Here is a 12,554-nt window from a genome sequence, read left to right on the forward strand (position 1 = left end):
CTAGGCCCCTAGCCTATGGACTTACACCCTCTGCACCCAGCGGGTCACAGGGAGCTGGACACCCCACCACCGCACCCCAGACCACGGCTTCCCTGCCTTCGCCTCACACCTGAGCGGGCCCAGGCCTCCCTCGTTAGGGCGGGAGCTCAAAGAAGCGCTTCCCACTCCCCAGGCCCCGCAGCCAGCTGGGCGCCTCAGGCTCCCTGGGCCTGAACCAGGAGCAGCTGCTCGTCCTCGCCCGCGACCTCGGTCCGGCTCCGGCCAGGAATGTTTCTGTTCCGTCCTTGCTGAGGCCGCAATCCCGGGACAGCGACTTGAAGGCAGAGCCACCTTGCTCACCAGGTAAGAGGTTTCCACAGTGAGCTTCCTCCCATTGCAGGAAAGGAGCCCTGGGGGACCCCCCACCCCAGCCCACTCCCGCCTCGACACAGACGTCACCCAAATGGAAGAGTAGGACACGGAAGCCGAATGATCACTCCCACACGTCTTCCTCACAATCGCACTTCACACTTTTTATTGGTAGTTTTCTTCACATGGCAGATACAGAACTGTGTCCCTGCGAGGTCCCAACCCAGCTCCAAAGCCCCCACTGCCCCGGGGCCAGGAAACGCCACTCTTTGTAAAATCAACCTCCCCCCTTTTCATGACTGGACGGCTCGGAGCACTTTTCCTGAAAGCTGAGGGGCACGTTTGCACGCGCAGATGAGTGGCCCCCTAGCCCCCCAGCATTCCCAGAGCTCGCCATCGGCTGCGGGTGACCTTTCAAGTCTGGGGTTCGTCAGCCTTCCTCGCTGCTGAACGGGGAAGACCCTCAAGAGCTGAGGGGCTGGGCACAGAGCGTGAGCGTGGACACTTACGGGGCAAGGTCGGGTCGCTGGGACTAGGGGCAGCCACGGGGTTTCGTGCGTGTGACGGTTAATTCCCCAAGCGGGGGGAAGGAGTCCTGCCAGCCTGCGGGACCTTTGAAACAAACCACGGTGGGCAGCGGGTGGGAAAGGCGGAGACTGCGGCGTGGGCCCGCCCTCAGCGTGTTTCTGCCCACGTGAGGCTGTCGCTGAGAGCTTTCTCCTGGACCACGGTCGGGCCCGCGCTGCAGCCGGTCGACTGATTCATTAAATAACACAAGTTAAAAAACTTTAGAAAGGGGGCATGTACAGTCGGGGACATAAATACGTGCTTTTAAAAGTGTCTACATACATTATTTACAGAGTTGCAAGATCGACCATATATAGTAGCCCTGAAGAAAAAGTCCCTTTTTGTGTGTGTGACCAGGCGCACGCGTCCAAGTCCCCGCCCTCCGCCCGGGCCTGGATGTGTCACTACTCTACTGAAAAGGGGGGGGGGGGGGCGGCGCCGGTGGTCTCAGACGTCCTAGTCTGGGGTCTGCCCCAAAGGCACAAAACCCAAGACCCTCCCTGGGTCCAAGCTCCGAGCTCAGCTCACCCGTTTCTCCGAGGCACGGGCTGTCCCGCCAGAGCGCGGGGCCACCTCCGTGCGTCCCTGGCAGGCCGTGGGTAGCTTCCAGAAACCTCTCGCCCCCGATGCTTGTCCATCTCCCATCTTAACGCCCATTTCCCTTTTCAGCTAATTTTGAGAAGCTCAGACACTAGAAAATGTCGATGGTCCCATCAAGTGAGGCAAAGGGGCGCAGGGACGCGCGACATCACCCCCCCAACACCCCCCCCCCCCCACGCCCGTCCCATCCCCGCTTCTCCCGCGGGAGGCGCGCGATCCACACACGGGGGCGAGGCCTTTCTGCCGATGCGCGTGGACCGACCACAGCTGCAAATCTGGAAATGACTCTGGAGCCCGCAGCCCAGGCTGCCGGGGCCACGAGGGAGGTTTCCCGAGGACGCGGGCCAAGGGGCACGTCGCGCGGCTCCAGCGTGTCTGCGGGGCCCCGGTTCCCAGGGACCGCGAGGGACGCGCGAGGGGGGTGCGGGGGGGGTGGCCTCCAGGGGAACCTGGCCTCCTCCCGAAGGCCTTCCCCGGGCGGGGCTGGAGCTGACCCCGGGGCCGGACCAAGGTCCCCGCCGTGGCCAAGGACAGACAACTCGAGAAGCGAAAAGCAGGACCAAGGAGCTCTTGAGAAATTGCATAGTAGGAGCGGCCCCGCCGCGCAGGGAGGCTGGGCGCGGAGCCCGGCCGGGCGCCCGCGCGTCACCCGTGGCGTGGAACCAGCCGCCGCCCCGCCTCTCTGGGGGGCTGGACGCGGGTCCGGAGGCCGCCCGCACGCCCGCCCGGCCACGCGCAGGCACGCACAGGCACGCACACCCGTGCACGCACACGGCCCCGTGCACGCGCGCGCACGCCCATGTCCAGGCACACCCACACTCGTGCACGCACGCAGCCCGGTGCACACGCACGCACACGCCCAGGCACGCGCACACCCGTGCACGCACGCGGCCCCGTGCACGCGCGCACACGCCCTTCCTCTCGCAGGATCGTGCCCCTGGAATAGGTCGGTCCTCCGAAGGCCAGTCCCTTTGGCTTCTCTGATTCCAGGTCACTTCAGGTGCTGAGGAGACAAAAGAAAGGACGGGAATGACGGTGGCCGCAGACTCGGTGCCCCCCCCGCCCCCCCCCGTGGGCTGCGCGGCCATCACCCCGCCTGCTGCTTCCAGGGCAACCGCTCGGGGCGCGGCCAGTGGGCGCTGGGGAGGCAGGTGCGCGCACCCGCGTCGGGCGGTGGGGCGGGAAGGCCGAGCTCCCCGCGGCCCCAACGCGGCCCCTGGCAGGACACCCCTAACAGTCGCCCCCAGAATAACCGCTACCCCGACCTCTATCATCGGAGATTGGTGCTGTCCCCCATTTTTTAAACGTAACTAAATGAAATTAATCAGCGCACGTCCTTTGTGTCTGGCTGCTGCTGGGGGTCGTGTCCCCTCTCAGAGCCTGGTTCCCGACAGGCGGGCTCAGTTGGGGCTGCAGACAACAGCCTTTCTGGGGAGAGTGGATTTTATTTTAATTCCCGCCCCGACACCCCCCCCCGCACCCCCCGAAACAAGGCCGAGCCCAGAAACTCCAGCTGCTAGGGAAGGGAGGGCTGAGCGGGCTATGGGGTTGGGAAGGCAGGTGCAACAGGGAAGACCCTGGGTTTCGGAATTCAGCCCATTCCTGCCTTAAACACCTGTGTTCTCGTTCCAACGCCCCCGAACTTGTGTCACCTAGAACCAGGGGGCGGCCTGCGAAGGCTGGTCCCAGGCCCCGCGCCCGCATGCCTGTTCAGTGCCTCAGAGCGGGGCCCTGGGGTCTGTATCTGTACCCAGCGCCCCAGCGTCTTGGTGCACAAGGTCCTCCCATCCCGCTTGAGAGGCTGGTCTTGGGGACACAGTGAAAAAAGACACGCTGTGGCACCAACAGGGAAACCCAGGCCCCCTGAAGATGAAAGTCTGGTTTCTATGAATGAATTCAGGTTTTACCATCAGAAAAAATCTAGAAAAGAGACTTCCGGTTCAACATAAATCTAAATTTATTACTTTACAGATGAGTAATTACTTTTACTTTCACGTATATTGTGGGAATAGGGACTCCATCATCTTCTCTGGGCTTGAAGCCTCTGAGGGTCTCAGTTAAGTGCTGGGTATTATTAGTATCATTCTCATCGGCATTACAACACTGGCAGCTAGTACTTACCTAGTCCTTACTATGTGCCAGGCACTGTCCTGGGTGCTTTGCATACATTTGACACCCGTAATCCTCACAATCCTACAAAGTAGGTACTATTGTCCCATTTTATAGATGTGGAAACCGAGGCTTGGAGAGCCTGACTAACTTATTGAGGTCCCACAGTCAGTAAGAGGCAGAGCCAGGATTTGAACCCAGGTGGTCCAGGGTCCCCACTCTGGGCCACTACGCATCCTTCTTGCAGGAAGGTCCCGTGCCCCACCTGGCACACCCGGGGACACAAGCCATCATGCCCATCCCTTTCTCTCCTTCCCAGCCCCCCCCACCCCCCTGCTCCCAGAGCCACCCAGAGGGATCCAGAAGCGGCTCCAAGCTCCTCATACCTGTCAGGGAGCAGGTGAAGCGTCTACTCTTTGAAGAGGGGTCCTTGGAGCTGAGCTGTAGCAGCGGCCTTGACACTCCTGCACTGTCTGGTGATGTACGGGGCAGCTGGGGCAGAGCATCTGGTCGCCAGGCGGAGACTGTAGCTGTGCAGGGACAGAAACAACACACCATCACCAGGGGCCCAGCCCAGCCGGTGCCTGGGAGGCCGGTGCTGGCCCCACCTCTCCAGCCCCTTGAGGCCAATGGGGTTGGAGCTGTGAAAAATCTTTTCTAGATTTTTCTGATGGTAAAGCGTGAATTCATTCATAGAAACTGGACTTGTCACCTTCACCATGTGAGCGCCACCGGGCTCTGTCCACCACCTTCCCTCCCCAGTGGGGTCTGAGACGCTGGGCTGAGCCGGCCTCCTGAGGACCCCCCACGCCCGCCTCCCCACGCGCTGTTCCCTCCCAGGCACCTGGGGAGGTTTCTAGCACCTAGTTACATCCACCGCCTGTGTGGGAAGAGGAGGGGGCCCGGCCCCTCCAGGCTGTTAACTCTACACTCGACTTGGGCCCTGGCCTCACTTTCCTGTCAGGGGTCACAGACGGGTGTGAACCAGGACACTGTCACACAGTTTGGCTCTACTTGCTATTACAGCCTGTTAAATTGGACTATTTTTTTTTTCTTCGGGAAAGCTTTAAAATCTTTTTTAAAGATGGGTAACCCAGATCGTTATTCCCCCCCCTTCCTTCACCCAGCTAACCTGAACTCATCTTTCAGGGCCTGGCTGGGATACCACCTCCTCCAGGAAGCCTTCCTTCTTTATCCCCTGCTGGCTCCCGCTGCCCCTCCGCTTCCCCCTCACGGCACCTGTAACACTGAGTCGCAACCACAGGACCATGAGCTGCCCCCTCGGGAGCTGCGACCCCAGGGTCAGGGCCTCTGTCTTGTTTATTGCTGCACCCCCAGCTTGGCACAACAAAAATAAGTCTGTGCTGAACAGGAACGACACTGTGCTAAGGATTTTCCGTATATCAACCATCTTCCTCTTCACAGAACCTTCCCGGGTGGATACTGAATATCCCTAATTTACAGATGGGGAAACGGAGGCTCAGAGACTTGTCCCAGGTCCCAAGCCTGCCCCTGGAGACGGAAGCCTGGACGTGAGCAGGGCCTCGGGTGAGGAGAGGTGGGCGGTGAGGCAGGCGGGCGCTTCTGGGAATGTCACCTGCTCCAGGTGTTGACTGGGGGCCAGCTCTTTCCGAGGGAGCAAGAGATGGGGACCAGCTGCAACAGCAGGGTTCCCGAGTGGTCCTGAACCAGGGCACATGTCTGCAATGTCGGGAGATGTTCTTGGCTGTCACATCTGGGGTCGGGGAGGGGGGAGGATGCTACTGGCACCTAGTGGGTGGGGCGGGGATGCTGCTAAACCCCCTACAGTGCACAGGACGACCCACGGGACGGAGAAGCACCCGACATCCGACATCGGGGAAAGAGGGGATGGCAGCTTGGACCCCGGGCCAGCTGCGGAGGTGGGGCCACGGGAAGTGGCTGGGCCGGGACCCCTTCAGCGGTGCCCACAGGACTTGCCGATGAACCAGATGTTGGGCCGGGGCCGGGGGTGAGGAAGAGACCGGAGCCCAGATGGACTCCAGGGTCCCACGGCTTCTGGTAAACCGCCGGGGAAACGCGGCAGGAGACGGGGCTTCGGGGGGGGGGGGGGGGTCACACTTTTTGGAAGGATTGAATTAGAAACTTAGACGCCCGAGGGAGAAATCCAATGGGAGGTTGAAATGCGCCTCTGATGAATCTGGGGTTGGGCAGCATCTGGGTGGCCTGGGGGGGCTCCTGCGGGGAGTGGAGACAGAGAGGAGAGTCCAGGGACTGAGGAGGGGATTTGGGGCAACTGGTGGCATCACAAAGCGCAGAGAGTGGTGTCACGGGTGCCCAGCATTTCAAGGAAGAGGGAGGAGTGAGTGCCCAAAGCTGCCAAAGGGTTAAAACAAGACTGAGCACCAAAGGCCCAGGACATTCAGCAGCCTAGAGGTTGCTGGTAACCTTGGCAACAGCAGCTTCCAAGACAAGGCAGAGGCAGGCACCCCAAATAAGTGAGTTCAAGAGAGGAGGCAGGGAAGGAGCAGGGCTCAGGCCCGGAGAGCTCTGTCAGGAGACTTTGGTCGAGGGGACAGGGTCTGGGCAGGGAGGAGGGGCCAGCTCCAGGATGCGCTCCCCAGAGCTCTCCAGTCCCCCCAGGCCCACACACTCATCCATGTTCCTGCCAGGCTGCCGGGCACTGAGTTGAGACCCCTGCCTGCCCCGCCACCTTCCACCTCTCCCTCCCCCAGCGTCAGGAGGGACCTTCTGGAAGGCAATCGCCCAGCCGGTTGGGCCACCGCCGCCCGGGAGTCTTACACAACCCTCCCTAAGGCCTCAGACACAACCCAGGTAAGTCGGCTCTGATGTTCCGGACTTTTGCCGGAGGCAAGGGAGAAGCAAAGACCATGTGCAAGAAGCCGCACAGGTAAGACGACCTGAGATGCTGCTGCAACCCCCCAGGCCCGGTGAGGGCCCCAGGTAGAAGCTGCAGGAACCCCGCCTGCTTCCCGGCACCCGAGGCTGGGACACTTCCAGGAAGGGCGGCTCCGGCTTCCCAGACAGGGCAGCCCCTCCCGCTCAGACAGGCCCCCAGGCTGGGAGGCAGGAGCCTGGAGCTTCAGCCCTAGATCCCCTGCCCACGCGCTGGGCCGCCTCAGGAAAATGCCTCTACCTCTCTGAGTCAGTGTAGTCTCACCTATAAAATGAAGATGTCACCCAAGGAAAAAATGTTCAGCATCCAACATGGAGCACGTGATGTGCCGGGAATGTTTCGGGGGGGCTTCCTGGAGTTCCTCAAGCCCCCCAGCAGCCCTGAGGCAGGGACTGTGACAACCCACACCTCACAGAGGAGACAGGCTCAGAGAGAGGAGGAAGCCTGACGTCCCCGCTCCCTCGGCCAACAGGGGTGCAGCCGAGATCTGTACCCAGGACCATTGGACCCCAAGGCCTGGATCCCCTCCCTGAACACAGTCCTTGCAGTGATGGGGACCAAGGAGCTCTTTTCAATCTCCCAAAACGCCACAGGGAGTTGAGCCTTTGCCCACAGCACAGACGCACAAGCCGCCCACGCAGCCAGGTGTCGGCTCCAAGGCGCCCGGCCTGCGGGTCTCCACCGTCCACGCTCACTGGTGTCACGGGGAGATGAAGACCATCCTGAGCCCCACTCCTAGAGATCCTGACAGAGTGGGTTGGGGGCCGCCGGGCACTGAGGAGTTTAAAGCCAGCTTGAAGAGTCACTGGTCTAGTTGAGTGATTTCACCCTTTGTCAGCTCATGGCACATAAGCTAACTACTAAAATTCTGTGGCACACCAAAAATATTTTTTCCGACCTGACCAAAAAAAATAAATAAATAGGTATGACTGACTCATTTACACCGGGTGGCTATTGCTGTGTTGGCTGTTGTTTTATTTGACGATCTAAAAGGGAAAGAGGTCAGTGTCCCAGGTATTGCATGTTTTACATTTCTTACGGTACCGGGTGACAATCGCTGGTCTAGACCCATCCACTCGAAGTGTGGTCTGCAGACCAGCAGCTGGTCCTGGGGGGCTGGTGAGAAATGCAGCCACTCAGCCCCACCCGACCTCCTGGCTGCATTTAACTAGGTCCCTGGAGAGGCGTCTGTACAGAATTTGGGGAGCATGGGGCTGGGGGACCCTGCCAAGGGCAGGCGACGTGCTGGGTGGCAGTGTCTCAGAGGGGCCTGGTTCTGAAGCCTGGGGCAGGAGGACCTAGTGCCTAGTCTTTCCAGCGTGAGGGCTTGGGGTCTAGGAAACCACCGGCCGGGGCAGTCACTGAGGTTCCTAAGTGGAGACGCCGGGGCTGGTGGGCGCCGCTTTGGTGGGGTGGCCGCAGCTGACACGGGGTTGGCATCGCAGGCCCTGCTGGCTGTGCTTGGCCGCTTTTTCATTTACTCGTCCCTTTAACCACATGAAATGGGTACTGTGCCCTTTTATGGCTGAGTCACCCAGAAAGTTAAGGTCACTGACTCACTTAAGGTCACAGGGAGAGAAGGGCAGGAGGGAGGAAGAAGGGAGGGAGCCAGGACTTGGGGGACCTGAGCTGGGAGCTGAATCTGCGTCTTAGCAGATGGATTTCCTTCCCTCTCATCAGCTCCGGGAGACCCTGTGCCCCGGGCCAGCTCCCGACGGGGCCCCCACACATCCAAAGGCCCAGTCACGGCCCTGCCTCCTGGGGCTTTTACGCCAGGTTCTGAGGTCTCCAGAGGCCCTTCGTTGTCCAAAAATGTTTGGCTCGGACTCCACATACCCAGCCCGTGGCAGCTCATAACCCTGTCAACAGAGGGCTGTCCCGGCCGGCCATGAACTCAGCCATAGGAAGCTGCTGGGGGGGACATCCTGCTGTGGCCGCCTGCCGCCCTGCCAGGACAGGGGAGCGACAGGGGACCCCAGAGACCAGGCCGAGCAGCCCCATCACTCAGGGCCGGAGAGAGGAGGTAGCACAGAAAGTTGCTTCGGGGAGACAGGAGGAGGCACACCTGGGCTCAGTGTTTATTTTGGGGACACTAATGACGGGCAGGAAGGGCAGAGGGAAGCCCCAGCAGACTTGGGAAAAGGAACCCTGGGTGGTCCTTGGGCAGGGCGCCTGGTGGTCTGTGACTGTCCCCACCCCCTGCGGCCGCCACTGGACTGAACCCCCAAGAGCACAGACTGAGTCTGTCCTCACATGTACACCTGCCTGCCACCTGCCTGGCACAGGCGGGGCTCAGAGAATGTCCCCAAACAAACCAGTGGCAAGCCCAGAGCCAGGCTCCTGATCTGGTTCAACCCCAAATGTGCTCGTCTATGTTGCTCAAGGACTGAACTGTCCCAGGAAGTGGCTTCTGGGGGGTTTCTCTCACCACCAAGGCCCCACCCAAACCATGGGACCAGGTCCCCACTTTCCCAACAATTCTTTGAGCCCGACTCCGCGGGCCTCTCCCCCACACCCTCCCGGCTCGGCTCAGCGCAGTGCTCCGACGTCACACCTGCAGGAGACAGTCACTGCCCGTCACACCTGCAGGAGACAGTCACTGCCCGTCACACCTGCAGGAGACAGTCACTGCCCGTCACACCTGCAGGAGACAGTCACTGCCCGTCACACCTGCAGGGTCACTGCCCGTCACACCTGCAGGAGACAGTCACTGCCCGTCACACCTGCAGGAGACAGTCACTGCCCGTCACACCTGCAGGAGACAGTCACTGCCCGTCACACCTGCAGGAGACAGTCACTGCCTATGTGGTGCCCAGCAGGGGCGGGAGGAGCCCCAGCTCCCCTCCCTGAGCGTTTCTGCCTCTCACGGCACCTGGCTCCTGCCACCCCACCCTCCCTGGTTCCAGCACCCAGATGCCATCTCTTCTCCTCTCTAGCTGAGCCGAGACAGTCTGCTCTCTTTAAAGGAAATTCTAGGACGGGAGGGAAGCCCAAAAGAACGCACGGACACGTGTGTCAAGACGTGAGCGCATAGAAAGCAGATCCCCAGCACGGGACAGAAAGGTGCAGATGGCCTCCCACGGGGCCCGGATGGAAAAGCCCTTTTAAATGGCAAAACTCTGTACGGGACGCTGGCTTCATTATTGTGACCACGCTGTTTTTTTTTAAGTCGACTTAGGCCAAAGAAGTTAAAAAGATGATTAAGTCAACTCCAGGGACAACTCCCACACTTTGGAACCATTGGGACTGAGTCTTGGAAGCCCCTATGTGGCATCTTGTCAGGGGACAGGACTCCTGGAACCTGACGTCTGGTGCCCGTCCGAGGACGCCGACGATCAGAGGCGCCTGCCTGGACGGGGAAGCCTCGCGGGGGCTCTGGGGCTCCTTCGCTACCCGACGTGTCCCCGAGGCCGGGGTGTGCCTGGCTGGCAGGGCGGCCCGGATGCGGGGCCGGCGAGGCCGTGGGAAAGGAGCGCTTGCTTGTTAGTCGGTGGGTGGTGACGCTGCCTGAAGGGCAGGGCACATGCGTGGGCCGTGGCCTGGAGGCCTCGACCTCGGAGGGTGCAGGGGACTGGATCACCGTGTGCCCAGGCACCTCCTCCCACCCAGGCCCCAGAGCACTCGCCCTGTATCCTGGCCGACCTCAAATGGGTGGGCTTAGGTGGCCGGGCTGGGGCACATCAACCCATTTTACAGAGTGGGGCCAGGGGCGGCCTGCAGATGCCGAACGACTTGGACCAGCTGGTGAACCCGTGGGCTGCTGCGCCCCGCGGGACCCTGCCCTCCATCTGGTTTGGAAACTGCTCACCGGTCACGCGGAGGCTCCCTCCGTGCGGGGCAGACACGCAGCCCAACCACACCACTGGGGCGCCCGGGGACTCACATCCGGGCAGCGGCTGACCCTGAACGAAAACCGTCCTAAAGCCTTCCTGTTCCACCCCTGGCATGTCCTCAGGGAGGTTCGGGGGAGCAGGTGTCTCCAGGCGGATGTGGCATCGCAGCAGCTAACGGTCCCGAGCTCGCCGCGTGCGGAGCGACACGCCCGAGTCTGACAGGGAGACACGCTTACCCGTCACAGGACCTTTCTCAGACAGGCCCCACCGCATTTTACACGTGAGGAACGAGGGCACAGAGAGGCTCGGCAGCTGGCCCAAGCACACACAGCGGGCAGAGGCCGAGCCGGGGCGGTCGGGCCCTAGCCGCTGGCCTGCAGGCCCTTCTGGGCGGGACTCCCGGGCCGTCAGTGCGCGAGCGTCCAGGAGAAGGCGCGGGCTGCGGTCTCCCCCAAACTTACTGCCCCGCCCATCTGCTAACCGCCCCGTGCGGGGTACAGAGGGACACCGTCAGAGCCGAGCCCTCCGAAGGCACAAGGAAGCTGCAAGGGGGTGGCTTTGGTCTGTGCTGAGCCTCAGGGCTCACTTTTTAAAAATTTAATTTATCCTTAACAGAAATTTCCTAAAATCAGCCACATGAAGCAGTGTGTCCTGAATTCGATCTGTCATTCTCTTTGGGAGTCAGATTTCCAACTCCACACTTACACGCTCCGCCATGCTCTGTCATGCTCCGTCACGCTCCATCACGGGAAGGCGTCCTCGGAGCCTAGGCCGGCCTGGCAGCCTTCCTGCCCACACACGAAACAGGCCCAGGCCCTCCAATGATTCGCACCGACCCTGACCGATCACACCTGCTACACAGCCGGCCCTGTGCTAGGCGCTGGGACACAGCGGCAGAGCCAGCAGACCTGGGCCTTGCCCTCGTGGGGCACGTGTTCTAGAGGGGGAAGGTCGTTCGTTACTCGTGTAACACATAAGTAAACATGAAACTTCGGGGTGTGATGGGCACCGAGGAGGAGCAGGGGCTGCAGGCAGGAGCATGGACTGGCCCCGGCTCCCTCCCTGACCTCCTCTCCTGTTCCCCTCGCCTGCTCCCCTCCAGCCTTGCCGGCCTCCCACTGCTCCTTGGGCATGCCCGGGATGCTTCCACCTCAGGGCCTTTGCACTTGCTGTTCCCTTCGCCAAGTGCTTTCCTCCCCTGGGTTGCCGGCTTGCTTCCTCTCCTCCAGGTCCCACTGTCACTCCAGACTGTTTCCTCTGGCCTTTCCCACGCCCCTGCACGCACTCGCCATCTGACCTTCTGTAGTCACTCGCGTGTTGCTGTCTGTCTCCCCCACACACTAGAATGTAAGATCCGAGCTCCCCGCTTCATCCCCGCAGGACAGTGCCCAGCACGTAACAGCAGGAGCAGCCCTCCACTCGTTGAATGAATGGATGGGTGAGTATATGAATGAATGAAGGGTCACGATCTGCGGTCCTTCTAGACTAAATCATGCATCACCTCTGACTTCCAGGTATTGTTTAAAGCGGGGCAAGAGCTGAAGGTGCTTATAGAAGTGAGCCGGGTGCAGAAATCTTCCATTGTCTTTATGCAAATTTTTCATCGCTCCTCACGCACACCTCATTGCACAGCAGTTTTTAAGCACATTACCCTGAGCCTTTCTAAGCGTTCACGTGGTTTTTCATAAGCAACTCTGCTCGTATTTCCTCAGTTGGGATACTATTCAACAAGTCACACAAGCATGATAATAAATGCGACAAACACACTGACCTTTGGCTGCATCTGACTTCAGGGTTGGGGACCCAAGTGCCCGGCGGCCCCCGTGGGTGCGTCAGGATGCTCTGCAGTGGGAATGAGGGGCCACCCATTGACATGGTTTCATGCAGATCAGCTGGGCTTCGGCTGCATTTCATGTATCCCGAGCTGGTGCTCTAACAAGGTCACAGAGAGTCCCTGGACCGCCCTCCCCTCCCAGGCCCTGGACTCTGCACGACGCCTTCCCATCACTCACTCCTCAGGCGACGGTGGCCCAGCTGATGGCGGCGCGCTGTGCCCCGGAGGCCTCTGGGCGTCCCTCACGGCGCCTGTGAGCTACCCTTGGACTTGTCCAGCATCACGCCAGAGCTCACAGACAGACCGCCCAGGTGAGGGACGCCGAGCTCACCGCGGGTCCGGGTGGGGAGCACCTGCTCAGTCACAG

The 12,554-nt window shown here is 60.9% G+C and overlaps 1 protein-coding gene across 6 annotated transcripts in view; it reads right to left on the reverse strand.

Moving 5' to 3' along the window:
- Positions 1–495: 495 nt before the first annotated feature.
- PRDM2 (PR/SET domain 2) overlaps positions 496–12,554 on the reverse strand; it is a 102,096-nt gene continuing 90,037 nt past the window's right edge. For all 6 annotated transcript variants that reach the window (XM_081145606.1, XM_081145605.1, XM_081145604.1 and 3 more), the window contains 2 exons: positions 4,011–4,154; positions 496–2,518 (listed from right to left, as the gene is read on the reverse strand). In XM_081145606.1, coding sequence (XP_081001732.1) covers positions 4,034–4,154 — 121 coding nt within the window. In that variant the 3' untranslated portion in view covers positions 496–2,518; positions 4,011–4,033. The remainder of the gene's footprint in view (positions 2,519–4,010; positions 4,155–12,554) is intronic.

The sequence above is a fragment of the Miniopterus schreibersii genome, assembly GCF_964146895.1.
Source record: "Miniopterus schreibersii genome assembly, chromosome: 8".
In the NCBI taxonomy this organism is placed as follows: domain Eukaryota; kingdom Metazoa; phylum Chordata; class Mammalia; order Chiroptera; family Miniopteridae; genus Miniopterus; species Miniopterus schreibersii.